The sequence below is a fragment of the Curcuma longa genome, chromosome 1, assembly GCF_044706935.1.
Source record: "Curcuma longa cultivar G26 ecotype Majalengka, Jawa Barat chromosome 1, ITB_CL_G26_1.1, whole genome shotgun sequence".
Lineage (NCBI taxonomy): Eukaryota > Viridiplantae > Streptophyta > Magnoliopsida > Zingiberales > Zingiberaceae > Curcuma > Curcuma longa.
Genome location: NC_133861.1, coordinates 19,083,122 through 19,097,741, shown reverse-complemented (window position 1 = coordinate 19,097,741; position 14,620 = coordinate 19,083,122). Strand labels below are relative to the sequence as shown.

Sequence of the window (14,620 nt, the reverse complement as noted above, 5' to 3'; positions counted from 1 at the left end):
ATCTACCTTTTTCAACGATCCAATCCCTGTCTTTAACCACCAACAAGAAAAGACTGGCGACATGTGAGCCAGAAGACTAATGAAATGCGACTGCACAATTTGTTCAAAGTAATGTGATTCGCACGGTGATTGCTGGCACGTCGCTATTCAAGTTTGCATTGGTAACAAATTTCAAGCCTAGGCCATACGCTTCAGCACCAAACATTTTTAAGTACCTTTCCTCATCAGTACGACAACTCCTTTGAAATTTTTAACCTTGGACCCGATCGACAAGATAGGTAACTCTTATTTTTCCCAAGCTAGATGTCACTTTGGGCCATGAATCAGTAACAGAGATAATGCCGGAAACTTTGGCTTCTCGAATCCTAAAGATACTTTTAGGTCTCAACAAAAACATCATTCACTTGTTCAGTAGTCCCAATGTACAAAAAAAGTGGAAAACTTCTGATGACATGTTTTGAGGATACAACAGAGGGTTGGTGCTTGGCAAAAATACTTGTCAAGCCTCATGCAACATGGATGCGTGGAGCATATTCTAATGACACCTATATCTTTCTAGCCTAGGTTAATTTCTAAGTCTTTAAGGGACGTGGAAACGTATAGCTTCCCTGGCACCACAATCAAAGCTGCAAGTGTTCACTTCTAGTAGTTTAACTATCCTTACTATTGTCGATCTCTTATGTCCTCGCTCAACCAAAGTACTGACGATTCACGATCAAAAGGTAAAGTTCAAGCATATTAATGGCACAAGCTCTTCTAGCCACAAGGAAGGTGCAACCTAAGTGTTATGGTACAACAGTAAGAGGTGGAATGAACGGTTAGAAAATGAAAGTTCAAATTTCATGATTTACTCTGATGACAAATGAAAATTTTTCATGGGATTGGATCAGTTATTTTCAAGATTAATCAGATCCTAAAAATTAAATATTTAAATTATAAAAATAAATAAATAAAAGGTGCCAAATCAACCATGATAGCCCCCTCTCAAATCATTTGCTACATCATTATCACTTCGAACACCCACCACATGGGGCATGCATGCATTGACTCGTTTAAGTCAATTTCCTAGTGCAACACCAAGCCAATATCTAGCCACATGTGCTTGTCCCCAAGCACTTGCCGTGTCCGAAACTCATTGAAACCTTTCCCATTCATCGAATTCGAGGTGCCCCAAGGAGGAAAGAAAACCATACAATCCTTGTCCCTAACCATTCAATGGTTAATCAATGTCCATGTTCCGCAACCTTACTGTATATGTGTTCATCACAAAACATCAACCGAAAGTCCTTTGTCTTCCCGATCCACAGCAAAAAAATTTTTTATGTTTGATCTCTAATGCCCACGGATTAAATTCCTACGGATCAATCGCACATGTCTTGTGGACTGGTAAAATTAAAAAAAAAAAAACCATGTAAGAAACAGTAAAAAAGAAAAGCACCAAGGATTTTATTTATTTATTATTTGTAAAAATGACCATTTTAATTCATATATATTTTAGACATATAGAAACAAAAAGTCATAGCAACCATGCACATGGTGTAGAGATTAATTAGGTCATTGGGCATAGGATACAAAAATGATTAGAAGGATGTTGCAACATAAATACAAAGACGCAAATGACAAGCATTAATATTAAAGTGATGATATACGTTCTTAACTGAATTGATTGGCCACCCACCTTTTAGGTGTAACTAGCACCCTCTTCTAGTTTCAGTCTGTCGTAATCTAGTTTAGTTACGCAATAAGTGAAGAGATCTATCGCTTGATTTACTGCATACAGTTTCAGACAGCGCCTTATCGTGGCCATGAATAGTTCTATTGTTGTTTGGCACCGTCAGGAACAGTTTTTGTTCGACAAAGTTAATCCTCTGTTTTCAGAGTAGATTAATTACAAGGCATCTCCAAACCTAACTTGTAGTTGTAGACAAAGAGCCCACGAATTTAGGGACCACTAATCGGAATTAACAAAATAAACTAAAGAAAAAGTGGAAGTCTCATATCATAAATCTTATTTGTTTATTAAAAAAAAAGTTTGTGTGGTTAGTACAAACTACAAACAATCCCATCTCATATCATAAAATTTATTTGTTTATTAAAAAAAGTTTGTGTGGTTAGAACAAACTACAAACAATCCCATGTGCTCCTGATTTGGACGACGATCCTCGACATGCATGCAAATCGGTTTCCTCAACCAACTTTGTCTCTCTTTTTTCAGAGAAGAGTTAATTAGATACGTATTAGACAAAACCAATGCCGGCCACTTTCTTAGGAAATGGAAATGGAGATGGAATAGGCTCGCGAGTTACTACTATAAGTACTCCTCCATCCCCCGCTCTTCAAGCATCTCCTTTCCTCTGCTCTGTTTCCTCATTATAGCTCTGTTCCCTCTTAATACATCATCAATGGCGACCAAGTTCTCCCTCAGCAATGCTCTGCTTTTGCTTATGCCTTCCTTCAGCTTCTTGCTTTCAGGAGCTTTCGGATACTCCTCCTCCGGGTGGGGGAACGCCCATGCCACTTTCTACGGCGGCGGCGACGCTTCCGGCACAATGGGTACGTGATTATCTAAGTATAGCAGAGATTGTCGTTGATGGCTCGTTACTGAAATGACTGAAATAAATACAGGAGGTGCTTGTGGGTACGGGAATCTGTACAGCCAGGGATACGGCACGAACACGGCGGCGCTAAGCACGGCGCTGTTCAATGGCGGGCTGAGTTGCGGATCGTGCTACGAGTTGCGTTGCGCGGACAGCGGGTCGTGCCTGCCGGGCTCCATCGTCGTCACCGCCACCAACTTCTGCCCGCCCGGCGGCTGGTGCGACCCCCCGCGGCAGCACTTCGACCTCGCGCAGCCCGCTTTCCTTCAGATCGCGCAGTACCGCGCCGGCATCGTCCCCATCTCCTTCCGCAGGGTGGCGTGCGTCAGGAAAGGTGGCATCCGCTTCACCATCAACGGCCACTCCTACTTCAACCTGGTGCTGGTCAGCAACGTGGGCGGCGCCGGCGACGTGCACTCGGTGTCGATCAAGGGGTCCAAGGGCGGGTGGCAGGTGATGTCGCGCAACTGGGGACAGAACTGGCAGAGCAATTCCTTCCTCGACGGCCAGAGCCTATCCTTCCAGGTCACCACCAGCGATGGCCGGACCCTCACCAGCTACAACGTCGCGCCGGCGGGTTGGCAGTTCGGCCAGGCCTTCGAAGGCGGCCAATTCTAGGCTCTAAATAATTTCCCTCGCGGTTCAGAGATATGATACTTAAACAGTTAGAAGCTGAGGTTGCTTGAATTAAATTAGCGCCCGCTGATTGAGAGAACCGGAGGCCTCAATATATATAAGAGAGATATTCATATTTTATACAGTGAGAATGATGTATGTTGTAGTACGAATTAGCCTTCTGCAAAGTGTATCCAGTTCTGTAATGCCGACTTGCATGCTTTAAACATAGTAATCTTAAAAATTTAATTAGGAGGCTGTTGGTTGTTGATCAGGTACCCCAATTATTAGAGGTCAGACGGGTAATCACAATGTTTGAGAGAGCAGGGCTCTCTTGCCTCATGGCTATTTGTTTAATTAATGCTATTCAATAGATCTTGGTGCGCATGTGCGGTTATAAAAATAGGAGTAAAATGACTATAGTGAAACTATAGGTGACATGTTGAAAAACCAATAAAAAGACGGGGTAAAACGAAATTTTCTCGATGAGAGGACAACATTTTCCTTTCAAAGCCGGAAACCATTCTCCAGGTCTCCCTTATCGTTTCGTTCTTCCGCTTACCTTCCTCTCTTCAATCGGTTGCACTCGTCTCACCCTCCCTCGAGTGCGATCGCCATTGCGTTCTTCTGACTCATTGCACTACCAGTAGAGCAGTCACTGCGGATCAATCGTCCTCTCCGTTGCTTGCCTCCCCTCCCCTGGCCGCTTCAAACGAGCTCATTGCGGATCTGAAATAATACACTGCTGAACCACAAAATCACTACTTATTCAATCCGTCGATCGACGCCTGCTATTCCAATCTATGCCCGGCGAGTGGACGTTCGCAACCCTGCTGCCAGCCCTAAAACCCCTTTCTATCCTAAGCTCGAAACAAGAGCTTATCTGATTTGATTTAAACCAGACTAGATACAATGATAAATTTCTGCGCCCGCCCTTCTGCTTTTACAATGATTCTCTTTTCACAAAGGTTTATAATTTATTGTAGGGATCATGTGCCATTTCATATTGTGTCCTATTTTTGTCCATTTTCATGGTCCCATGAATTGTGAAGGTCAGGATTTGCTATTGCTACTTCTTCGCTGCTTTTGTTTTTAATTACTGCTATGTAAACTTCGCCCTTGTGGTTTTTGCCAATGATGCTATTGGTCATTTCAAATTGTATTTTGTTAGAAATGAAAGTTGATACGCCCTTTGTAAGATATCGTTAATTAATGTTTATAACAAACCTTGAATAATTTATAAATGAATTTGTTTAATTGATAAAGGAGAGCTGTGCAATAATAAAATTAACTTATAATCATATGTTCTAGTTACGAAAATAACTTTTTAATGAAATCCTTCCTTTAAGATCTCACATTAGTGGGAGTTTGCCATTATTTATTTATTTACTTAATATTTAATTATGATTTTAAATTTATATTTATTATATAAAAATGCAATGCATATTTTATAAATTTATAATTTTATGTTATCTCTTAATAAGTTTAAAATGAAGAATATATAAATCCTATTTATTAAATAATATTTTAGTGAAAGTTTAAGATAAATAATATTTTTAATTAAGAAGTTTAAGATAAATTTAAGTACAATTAATATTTGTCTGAACTTGGTAAAAGTTTAAGATAAATAAGACTTCAATAAAGAAGTAATCAACTATTTTATTCACGAACATCTTCTTATAAAAAAAGAAACTCAGGCACATTAAAATGGATATCCTCAGATCAATTAATTACACTAACAAATACAAATTTATATCAAATAATATAAAATATTATATATATTTTTAAAAAATTATAATGTGTAAAATAAATTTTTAAATTAATTAGATTTTATTTGAATCAAAATGTTGCAATAGGCTTTAATAAAGAGAGTAATTAATGATAGACCAGTGATTTAGTCGATGGCTTTTCTGTAAATAACGTGCGCCATTGTGTTGACCGGCGTTACTGGAATGTAAGTATCAGCTGTTTTGCCTAAAATACAGTACTACAAATAGTTACGCCTTAAAAAATAAACTGCTCCCTGCTTGCGTTCTCATTGGTTATGAAACCACGCGGATGTCTCTATTTGCACGGCTGATATGTTTGTTCTTTCCTCCGTTTCACGCTAACTCCGTCCACCTTCTGGCGCTGTTTGAAAGCGAAGATTCAACGTGGGTGTAAAACACGAAACAGGATAAGCATTTCCTTGATTGGCTCGTGAGTGAGCAAATATAGACGAGGCCGGATAAGGTTGGAGAAATCATACGTTAGTTGTGCTGTTGCCTCCTTGTGGGACAACGGACGATCCTTAGGTTCCTTACCAACCCCATTTCGTCGATTCTTATCTACACGAATGAAATGAAGGCGGTTCAAATTCCACATTTTCATCTTCTCACGTCGGCAGCAACCTCCTCTCGATCTTTTCTGCTGTCGCCAGGTTCGTATTTCTTGATTCTTCTCTCTCTCTTCTCGGGGTCTTTTTGTTCTATTTTGGTGCTAAATTTGATATCTTTTGATTGTTGCGGTATCTGTAGGAACATACCTCGAGCTAGGGTTGCAAACTTGCAGTTTGTTTTTTTGTTGGAGATGTGGTGTGGGATCTTCTCGGATCCCTGTTCTAAATGGGCTTCTTTTTCGGTTTCTTAACTATTGCCTGTATGATCATTGCCTTCGTTTTTCCCCCTTTTCTATGTAAGAAAAAAAAGGTTTTTTTAAATATTGATGATGCTTCTGTTATCATGTCTCGTTACTTTCAAAAGAGAGCATGTGTTAGGATTTTGGACGAGGTGAATATGTCAAGAAGTGGTATGATATCATTTTTGCCTTTTGTTTTCTGGGAAATTTGTGTATCTTTTTTTTTTAAAAAAAATTAGATAAATAACTTGTTTGGACTGCAACTTCGTATTCAAATGAATACCTTTGCAATTAACTGAAAAAAGGTGCTAGTGTGAACGTCTTAATTTGTTTTAGAGGTTTTACAAAATACAGACTGGCGACTTGTAATTGTAAACTTAGATATTGCATATTTGAACACTTGTGGAGGGAGGGATACGATTTCCATAGTGCATATGATTGAAATAGTTTTCGTCATGTAACTTTATGTTACGTTTGTGTTTGTTGGTTTCCTTGTGAAGTATGGCCCCAGCCATGAGGGTAGACAATTATAATGCCATTTCAGTAACTAGGAATTAGGATACTTTGCTGATTAATTCTCATTTCTTTGAAGGAATATTACGCTGAGGTAGTTTGTTGTATGTCTGTGATTTTCTTGATATTTCATGTGATGTAGGTTACTTGTTCCCGTTAAATTTGTCCTTGTAATTTATTTGCTACTAGTCTTCATTAATCTCCTACTTGTGTCTCACCTTGATTTTTTGGCAACAGCTACATGGCAATTATTTCTTGATTTTCAATTAAGTCTTACATCATCCTGTTTGGATCCATTGGCTCATGAGGTGCATTGGATCATATCAACAGGCAGTGTTTCATGCTGCATAGTAGTTATCCTTTCTTATTATTTTCTGTGCTGCTCCCGTTTGAAATTGGAACCGTTATAATGGTAATTTTCTTTCACTTCATTGCAGAAAGGATTTACATTGAATTTTTTCTCCCTTTCCTCGTTTCTGTGGCCAAGCCATTTGACCTGTTTGTAAGGTTCAGGAAGATGAAGTTTCTGGAATACACTCCTTTGGACAGGTGATTTTAAAATGCTGCATGTGTTAGGGATTATAAGCATCTTCACTAACAGATGACACATTAAACTTTGATGCGTTCCCAGCATAAATCTTTTCTTAAATCATCTAAACCTGGGAGAGAGTACCATCAAAGGGCACCTTGAAGCCTTCTCATGTAAGATTTAGTGCGACTTATGTGATTTTTGGAATGATATGGTTAAAATTTAATTGCACATCTTTTGTTCTTTTTGGTTGTTCAGGTAAACAAACTGGGACAGATAGAAAGCTTTCTTTTAGCTTAGAGCAAGAGGTACAAGTATACAATGATTTTCCTTTGCCAGAGATATTCTGAATCGATTTATCTATCATGCTCAGTAATAATTTGCACATGTCATTCATATTTACGTGATTAAAGAAGACTTTGACTAAAAATTTATTGTAGAAATATTAGTTATTTAACTTGGGATATTTATGATGTTTCCTTTGGCTGATTTCAATTTGTTAAATTATATTGTCTAAGTCTTGCATAGGGTAATAGTTATTGTGCCTTATTGATGTTTATAGTCCCCTATATGAGAATTTAATTCTTCTCTATGTTTTCTGGTTCAGATTCTTGATTATCTTGAGCAATCTTCGGATAATGATTCACCTTCGTCTGTGGAGTATTTGACTAGTAGATCAAGGTATTAATATATTTGTTAGAAAGTTTGCCCAGCAAGCTTATGAAGTTTGCCAATCTTATTTTTTTTTTCTGGAAAATGCAGTCGGAAGACACTTATATATCTAGTTCTAACACTCAGCCACATCTATCCTGATTATGACTTCAGGTACTTCTATTTCTATACCATACTTCATTAACTTCATAACTGGAAGAAAGGATCTTGGGTAATGTCACTGTCAGCTTGCCCCATGTGGAAGCAACATGGCAACCCGCTGAGAATCTTTTCTATCCAGAATTGGGAGTGTTGTCAAGTGGTTTGACAGACGGTTTAATCCGTTGCTCTGTGAGCTGAGAGTTCAAGTCTCTCCATTTCCCTAGACTTGTGGTTGCATACAATTATTTTTCATTTGGAGTCTCATGGTCCTAATTTTGCCGAATGCATGTTGGGTTCATGGGAGTGTATCAAATTTAACATTTCTGTGAAAATTTGTCAACCTAGCAGTGCAGTGCGATCTCATCTGTATTTCAGAGAGGAAGACTGGGATAGTTTCAGGCAAATATTTGACAACTATCTCTTTGAAGCTGCTAGAGTATGTTCCTCTCCTTGTCAGCACTTGTCAATTAATGGGAATTATGTTTCGTTTCTAAAGGTTGTTCTTATATGACACCCGACAATTCTACATTCATGCATATCTTAATACCAGAATAACTTGGTAACTTAGTATCGTGCCTTGTCTGAATGGTATTTTACAGGCCATGGTAGCATGAGGGTACCTTTCTAGAACATGATATGTTTTTCCCCTGCAGTATTATCATTAACCTAAATCATTAATATGAGCTTATAGTAATTAACAATCCAGAAATTGAATCCAAGTTAGCTTGTTCATGATCCATTCTGCATTCTGTATGTTTTTGTTATCTGGCTGAAAATTTCAAATTTGTTCTTTTGGTACAATTTTGTGATACAGTGGTTGTATGTTCCTAAATTGTTGTGGTGGTGGCAAAAGTGAGTGTTTCTTACTGAACTTGTGCATATCGTTCTTTTGGAAGAATAATGGATGAGATTTTTTTTTTTGAAAAATCCTTTTTTGCATATCCTTATCATTTGTTATATTCTCAATCATTTGCCCATGATTAATATGATCTTCAATTTATAGGGGTTGTTGTCTCCTCAGAGACATCCCATAAAATTTTGTAGGAGTCTTTATATGGTGTTTGAATTTATGAGGTTGTGTTCATAATGGTAATTGTGGTTGCTGAGTTGATGATACTAAAATGATGGTGATTGCAGTGGTATAGAATAATGTGACACCTGAAGTCTCGATGGTACTTGAACAATACTGGTGGTGATAGTGGTGGAGGTTGTGAAGGCAACAAATTAATTTATGGTGGGTTTGAGATGCTGCCACAATTGGATGTAATTGTCGATGGGTGGGCTGGTGGCTAGAACAGCAGTGGAGATGAATGGAGCGGTAGTGTCATTGGTTGTGACAGTGACCGTTGAAAATTGTGAAATTGTGATCTGAGCTTTTGATTTTAGTCGTGACTTTGAGGGAAGTAAAGATGCCAGCGTTGGGTCATCAGTTCATCTAAATTTGCAAAAAATCTTGTGATTCACTTTTTTATGATGTACATTTCTTTGTTAAATATGTAATATTGATTGCATTTCTTTAGTTGTAAAGCTTATTCTGATTATGTTTCCACTTGATTTTGTGGGCACAGGAATGGGCTACTGAAAATGCAGGTTCTTCTCTTTTTGATAGCATGACAAATGTCATTGATGAGGTGACAAATGATTCATTTGTTGGAATTCACTTCATAGTCCGGCCATGGCTAACATTTTCTCATTGCAGGTTGTGAAATTAAATGAGTGTGAAATCTACAGCTACAACCCTGACTTCGACGGTAACCCCTTTTCGGAGAAAGGATCCATGTAAATTTCCTTATGACCCCTTGAATTAATTGTGAAATTTAGCATAACTAACTAGCTCTTGACAAATGCAGATGGTCCTTCAACTTCTTTTTCTATAACAGGAAGCTAAAATGCATTGTCAGCTTCCGATGCTGTTGTGTCAGGTGGGTCGTCTACTGCAGATTATTAAGAGAAACAATACAATGCAATTTGCGGCTGTTTTGAACTTTTGCATCTCATGTGCAGCAACCTCACCCCAGAAGACTTTGGGGTCAACGAAATGATTGAAGACGAGGAAGAGGATTTCTTGATCGGCATGGACATGTAACTTGTGGCGAGATGATGAAGATAACCTGAAAGTTGCCGGTGCTAAAGTTCTTTCTATATTTGTACAGTATGCTTGGTACATTAAGTAGTGGACAAATCTCGTTAGATGATGATGATGATGTTGGCTTCTGATATATAACCTAGCCGCTTGACTTGGATTCCTAACTAAAAGCGTCAGAATTCTGTGTCTTGTGTAATATTTTCGGAGATTGGAAAGGTCCTGTGATATATGTATCATTTGTTTACTTAGTCGATCTTGGATTTTCATAATTATGTTGATCTGTACTTTTGGTTCTTTTATGGGGAATGCTTTAGAAATTGTATCGATAGTTTTTCAGTAAACTTATTCTACACAATATAAATTTCAAGATATTTGTGGAATCTATATTTTATATAAATCATAAAAAAATAAGTAGAATAAATATTATTTTATGGGATTTAGACAGTCGTTATTATTTGTTAAAAATGAAAGTAATCTATTTTTAATTTTAATTTTATTTTTTCAGAATTTAAAAACAAAAACAAAATAATTAACTAGTGGTAATTTTTAATAATCAATATTTATTTTATCTTTCTTTTCAGCTTTTAAAATCGATTTCTTGAAATTTTCTTAATAAAGGGTATAAATTATGTTTTAAAATCAACAATCCATTTGTTAATTAATTAATTTCTCTGTTCCCGCTGAAGTTGCCCGCGTCTTCCTCTTCCAGTGGACCAAATTAAGATATCGCAGCGACCACGATAAGTCCGGCGAACAAGCGAAGCAGAGCGTGCTTTGCTCCGCTGTTCGCGTTCCACATTTCACCCTTCGCCCTTTATAATCTCAATTCCTCCCCCTTCGTTCCAAGAGACGCGAATTTAACACTTGTCATCAAGTCCTGAACCTATCTCCCCCTTTGATGATAGCAAAAACGCTCGAATTTTCGTAACTAGCGATCGATCGATCGAAGGAGGAGGAGGAGGAGTTGCAGAATAAGAAATGACGCGCATCTCGCTGTTTCTGATCTTTTTGTCGCTAGTCGTCGGCGGTGTGCTCGCCGAGGACCCTTACATCTACTTCACCTGGAAAGTCACCTACGGCACCCTCGCCCCCCTCGGGGTCCCTCAACAAGTCATTCTCATCAACGGAGAGTTCCCTGGCCCCAACATCAACTCCACCACCAACAACAACGTCATCGTCAGCGTCTTCAACCAGCTTGATGAGCCCCTCCTCTTCACATGGTCAATTCCTCTGTTTTTTTTTTCTCTTTTTTCAATTTCCGGCGAGCCACCCATTCTTCTTCTTCTTAGTTCCTTTGCTTTTCTTTTTTCCTGTTCAGGAATGGGATCCAGCATCGGAAGATGTCGTGGCAGGACGGCGTCGCCGGCACCAATTGCCCCATCCAACCGGGCAAAAATTTCACCTACCATTTCCAGGTGAAGGACCAAATTGGTAGCTTCATGTATTTCCCGTCGCTCGGCATGCAAAAGGCCAGCGGTGCATTCGGCGGCCTACGCGTCAACAGCCGCCTGCTCATCCCCGTCCCCTTCGACGATCCTGCCGACGATTACACCGTCCTCATCGGCGACTGGTACACCAAGAGCCACAAGGTCCTGGAGAAGACCTTGGACTCCGGCAACAACATCGGCCGCCCTGCCGGCGTCCTCATAAACGGACACACCGGCAAGGACGCTTACGGCAACGACGAGCCGCCGCTCTTCTTCATGGAAGCCGGCAAGACCTACCGGTACCGCATCTGCAACGTGGGCACGAAGGTGACCCTCAACTTCCGGTTCCAATCACACTCGATGCTGCTGGTGGAGATGGACGGATCCCACACGATGCAGAACAACTACCAGTCCCTCGACGTTCACGTCGGCCAGTGCCTCTCCGTACTCGTCACCGCTGACCAAGCCCCCGGAGACTACTACATCGCGGCCTCCTCGCGGTTCACCAAGTACACCATCTCCGCCACCGGCCTCATCCGCTATAACGGCTCCAACACGCCGGCATCCAAAGACGTGCCGCCGGCGCCCGTCGGGTGGGCCTGGTCGTTCAACCAGTGGCGCTCCTTCCGGTGGAATCTCACTGCCAGCGCCGCTCGCCCCAACCCGCAGGGCTCCTACCACTACGGCAGCATCAACATCACCCGCACAGTCAAGCTCGTCAGCTCCACCGGGAAGGTCAACGGAAAGCGGCGGTACGCCCTCAACGCGGTGTCGCACCAAGACACCGCCACGCCGCTGAAGCTGGTAGAGTACTTCGGCATCGCTGGCAAGGTGTTCAAATACGACGTCATCAGCGACGATCCGCCGCCGACGAACACTCCGATCCAGATCGCGCCCAACGTGCTAAACATGACCTTCCGCAACTTCGTCGAGGTGGTGTTCGAGAACCCGGAGAGGACCACGCAGGCCTTCCATATCGACGGCTACGCCTTCTTCCCCGTCGGGTACTCTGGTCTAACCAATACTCTATTCCTTGAACTCCGCCATTAATATATATGTATATACATTTTTTTAAAAGGATGGGGCACGGGAAGTGGACGCCGGAGAGCAGGAAGCTGTACAACAACTTAGACGCGGTGAGCCGGCACACAATCCAAGTGTACCAGAAATCGTGGTCGGCGGTGCTGATGACTTTCGACAACGCCGGGATGTGGAACCTGCGGTCGGAGCTGTGGGAGCGGCGCTACTTGGGGCAGCAGCTCTACTTCACAGTGCAGTCTCCAGCGAGATCGCTGAGGGACGAGTCCAACATCCCCGACAACGCACTGCTTTGCGGCGACGTCGTCGGCCTGCCGAAACCGCCGCCCTACGTTTAATTAATCGATCGGTGCATCAATTAACCAGTCAATTAATAACGTACGGCCGGAGATAGTAGTAATGGTTAATTATCCGTCTTAATTTGATCAAAATTAACCAAATTAAGATGGGGATTAAAGAGATGAGAGTGTCCGTTAATTGGGGTGAGAATCGATCTCTGTTAATTAATTACTGCATAAAATAACGCTCTAGAGGTAGCAAATTGAACCTCTTAAATAAGAACGATTAAGAGCTGTATGGAGAGGGCCGACTGCTCTACTGTTTTGTTGTACCAACTGTTTCTGCAACATTTTTTGAGGCTGATCTTCATCTTAATCTTTCTATTCAAATTATTGTTCGTCAATTGCACGACAATTGTTTTTATTTATATTCATGTTATATTTTAGAGTAGAGTATCCGGATTTTATTTCTTGAAAAATAAATTTTGATGTAATCCTTTATTAAAGATGAATTATTATTTACGAAATCTTGTTGGGCCGAATGAATTTGAATTCCGGCCCATTTACGAAATCTTGTTCATCTTAACCTTTTCATCTTTATTTGCGTTCAACTTTCACCTGCCCATGCAGTTACTGGACAGCTCACCCAATCCCCAACAGAAACACCAACCAAATAAACATCTGAACGTTTTTTCTCGCCAACATAGAAAATCCTACCCGCATTGCAAAATCGTAACGCCAAACGACATATCCTCGGACCCCACGGGACCCGCTCCGTATTCACTAATCAGAGAGCAGTCGGGTAAACCAATTTGTATCTGATTGCGAACGATCAGCTCGTCTTCGACGGCCGCGTCAACTTTTATACGGCCCGTCCCTTCCCGTCGCTCGCTCACTCTGCTTCATTCAAGGTAATGGAATCGAAGCAGGAACGCCGCGACCGGTGGCGGCCTCGCCGCTGCGTGGCCTTCACCGTCGCTGCGATCATCGGCGTCTCCCTCCTCCTCCTCGTCCTCGGCCTCACCGTCTTCCGCCCCCGACACGCCGTCACTAACATAAACTCCGTGCATCTCAGCTGGCTAACCGTCGGTCTTGACGTACCCAACCTAGCCGTCGACCTCAACGTCACCCTCATCCTTGACATCATCGCCACCAACCCCAACCACGCCAGCTTCCGCTACGACGCCGGCGACGCCATGCTCTACTATCGGGGGAACGTCGTCGGTGAGGCGGCCGTTCCACCAGGCAAGGTTGCGGCCGAGGGGTCGGTGAGGACCAACGTATCGCTGTCCGTGATGGCCGGGAAGCTCATCGGGGACTCGGCGCTGTACGCAGACGTGATGTTGGGGTCGGTGCCCTTCTCCACCACGACGAGGATTCCGGGGACGGTGGCAATTCTTGGCATCTTCAAGCATCATATGGTATCGTACACCATGTGCGATCTCGTCGTCGGTGTTCGTAATCGGTCAGTGGAGAACTCCAATTGTAGGTACAGGACAAAATTCTGAGCTTTTTGTGAAAATTTTCACTCCAAACAAAAAGGGTTCTTTTGTCGATACGAAGAACCCTAATTTGTTCACGAACTCTTTGACTGCGATTGAATGGGAAAACGCAAAAGCAAATTTTTGGGAACAAGATGAATGTTCGATGGGATTTCGATTAAGCTGCAGGTTGTTACGGATGGAATAATTTTTCTGCTAATGATCTAGTTATGATACTCAAACTCCCATGTACTCAATACAGAACTTTTGAACAAAATAAAGTTTTCAACGCAGAGTTGATGCGCTTTTCATGTATGTTATCAAAATGTTGTTCTTTGCAAAATTTCATGCCACGAAACTCATGGAAGTTTTGGAAGAGGACTCAGAAACATGATCATTGTGTTACTTTAGCTGCAACATGAGCTTTGTTTTCATTTCTCTAGCTGGAAGCAGAACAATTCTGCTAGGTTTGTGCTTGCAGTCAAGAATCAGGAAAGGTATCTTAAGAACCCTGAAAGTGATGGACTCAACTTTTGGTAAACATTTGGCGTCTGCATCTTCATCTGTTATGATTGTATCTTCTGGGTTCTCATGCAATGATCGCAGAAAACTAAAATAAAATCATCT

At 41.3% G+C, this 14,620-nt stretch overlaps 4 protein-coding genes across 6 annotated transcripts; all 4 read left to right on the top strand.

Annotated features, from left to right (window-relative positions):
• The first annotated feature begins 2,297 nt into the window (after positions 1-2,297).
• Positions 2,298-3,501, top strand: LOC141815213 (expansin-A4-like). Its single transcript, XM_074703473.1, has 2 exons — positions 2,298-2,553; positions 2,626-3,501. Exons 1-2 carry the CDS (start codon positions 2,403-2,405, stop codon positions 3,213-3,215), a joined length of 741 nt encoding a protein of 246 aa, XP_074559574.1. The 5' UTR covers positions 2,298-2,402; the 3' UTR covers positions 3,216-3,501.
• Positions 3,502-5,536: 2,035 nt separating this feature from the next.
• On the top strand, positions 5,537-10,041 carry LOC141833301 (uncharacterized). 3 transcript variants are annotated; one of them, XM_074720725.1, is made up of 12 exons: positions 5,580-5,631; positions 5,729-5,849; positions 6,779-6,890; positions 6,973-7,043; positions 7,129-7,178; positions 7,478-7,551; positions 7,633-7,695; positions 8,029-8,119; positions 9,252-9,314; positions 9,383-9,462; positions 9,534-9,605; positions 9,688-10,041. In XM_074720725.1, the coding sequence occupies exons 3-12, from the start codon at positions 6,859-6,861 to the stop codon at positions 9,767-9,769; spliced, it is 678 nt and encodes a 225-aa protein (XP_074576826.1). In that variant the 5' UTR covers positions 5,580-5,631; positions 5,729-5,849; positions 6,779-6,858; the 3' UTR covers positions 9,770-10,041. The 3 variants fall into 3 exon arrangements, with proteins under 3 accessions (XP_074576817.1, XP_074576810.1, XP_074576826.1); XM_074720716.1 differs by lacking the exon at positions 5,729-5,849 and having other exon boundaries at positions 5,537-5,631; positions 8,032-8,119; XM_074720709.1 differs by lacking the exon at positions 5,729-5,849 and having other exon boundaries at positions 5,537-5,631.
• Positions 10,042-10,747: 706 nt separating this feature from the next.
• Positions 10,748-12,572, top strand: LOC141836198 (L-ascorbate oxidase homolog). Its single transcript, XM_074723636.1, has 3 exons — positions 10,748-10,989; positions 11,088-12,200; positions 12,275-12,572. Exons 1-3 carry the CDS (start codon positions 10,748-10,750, stop codon positions 12,570-12,572), a joined length of 1,653 nt encoding a protein of 550 aa, XP_074579737.1.
• An 854-nt stretch (positions 12,573-13,426) lies between these two features.
• On the top strand, positions 13,427-14,147 carry LOC141823483 (uncharacterized). The gene has a single exon (XM_074710805.1). The coding sequence runs from the start codon at positions 13,427-13,429 to the stop codon at positions 14,018-14,020; it is 594 nt and encodes a 197-aa protein (XP_074566906.1). The 3' UTR covers positions 14,021-14,147.
• The last annotated feature ends 473 nt before the right edge of the window (positions 14,148-14,620 follow it).

Coding starts and splice junctions, on each gene's coding strand:
- LOC141823483 (XM_074710805.1), top strand. CDS start 13,427: ATGGAATCGAAGCAGGAACGCCGCGACCGGTGGCGGCCTCGCCGCTGC.
- LOC141815213 (XM_074703473.1), top strand. CDS start 2,403: ATGGCGACCAAGTTCTCCCTCAGCAATGCTCTGCTTTTGCTTATGCCT. Junction 2,554..2,625: donor CGACGCTTCCGGCACAATGG/GTACGTGATTAT, acceptor AAATAAATACAG/GAGGTGCTTGTGGGTACGGG.
- LOC141836198 (XM_074723636.1), top strand. CDS start 10,748: ATGACGCGCATCTCGCTGTTTCTGATCTTTTTGTCGCTAGTCGTCGGC. Junction 10,990..11,087: donor GAGCCCCTCCTCTTCACATG/GTCAATTCCTCT, acceptor TTTCCTGTTCAG/GAATGGGATCCAGCATCGGA. Junction 12,201..12,274: donor TACGCCTTCTTCCCCGTCGG/GTACTCTGGTCT, acceptor TTTTTTTAAAAG/GATGGGGCACGGGAAGTGGA.
- LOC141833301 (XM_074720709.1), top strand. CDS start 5,553: ATGAAGGCGGTTCAAATTCCACATTTTCATCTTCTCACGTCGGCAGCA. Junction 6,891..6,972: donor GAATACACTCCTTTGGACAG/GTGATTTTAAAA, acceptor ATGCGTTCCCAG/CATAAATCTTTTCTTAAATC. Junction 7,179..7,477: donor CTTTTAGCTTAGAGCAAGAG/GTACAAGTATAC, acceptor TTTCTGGTTCAG/ATTCTTGATTATCTTGAGCA.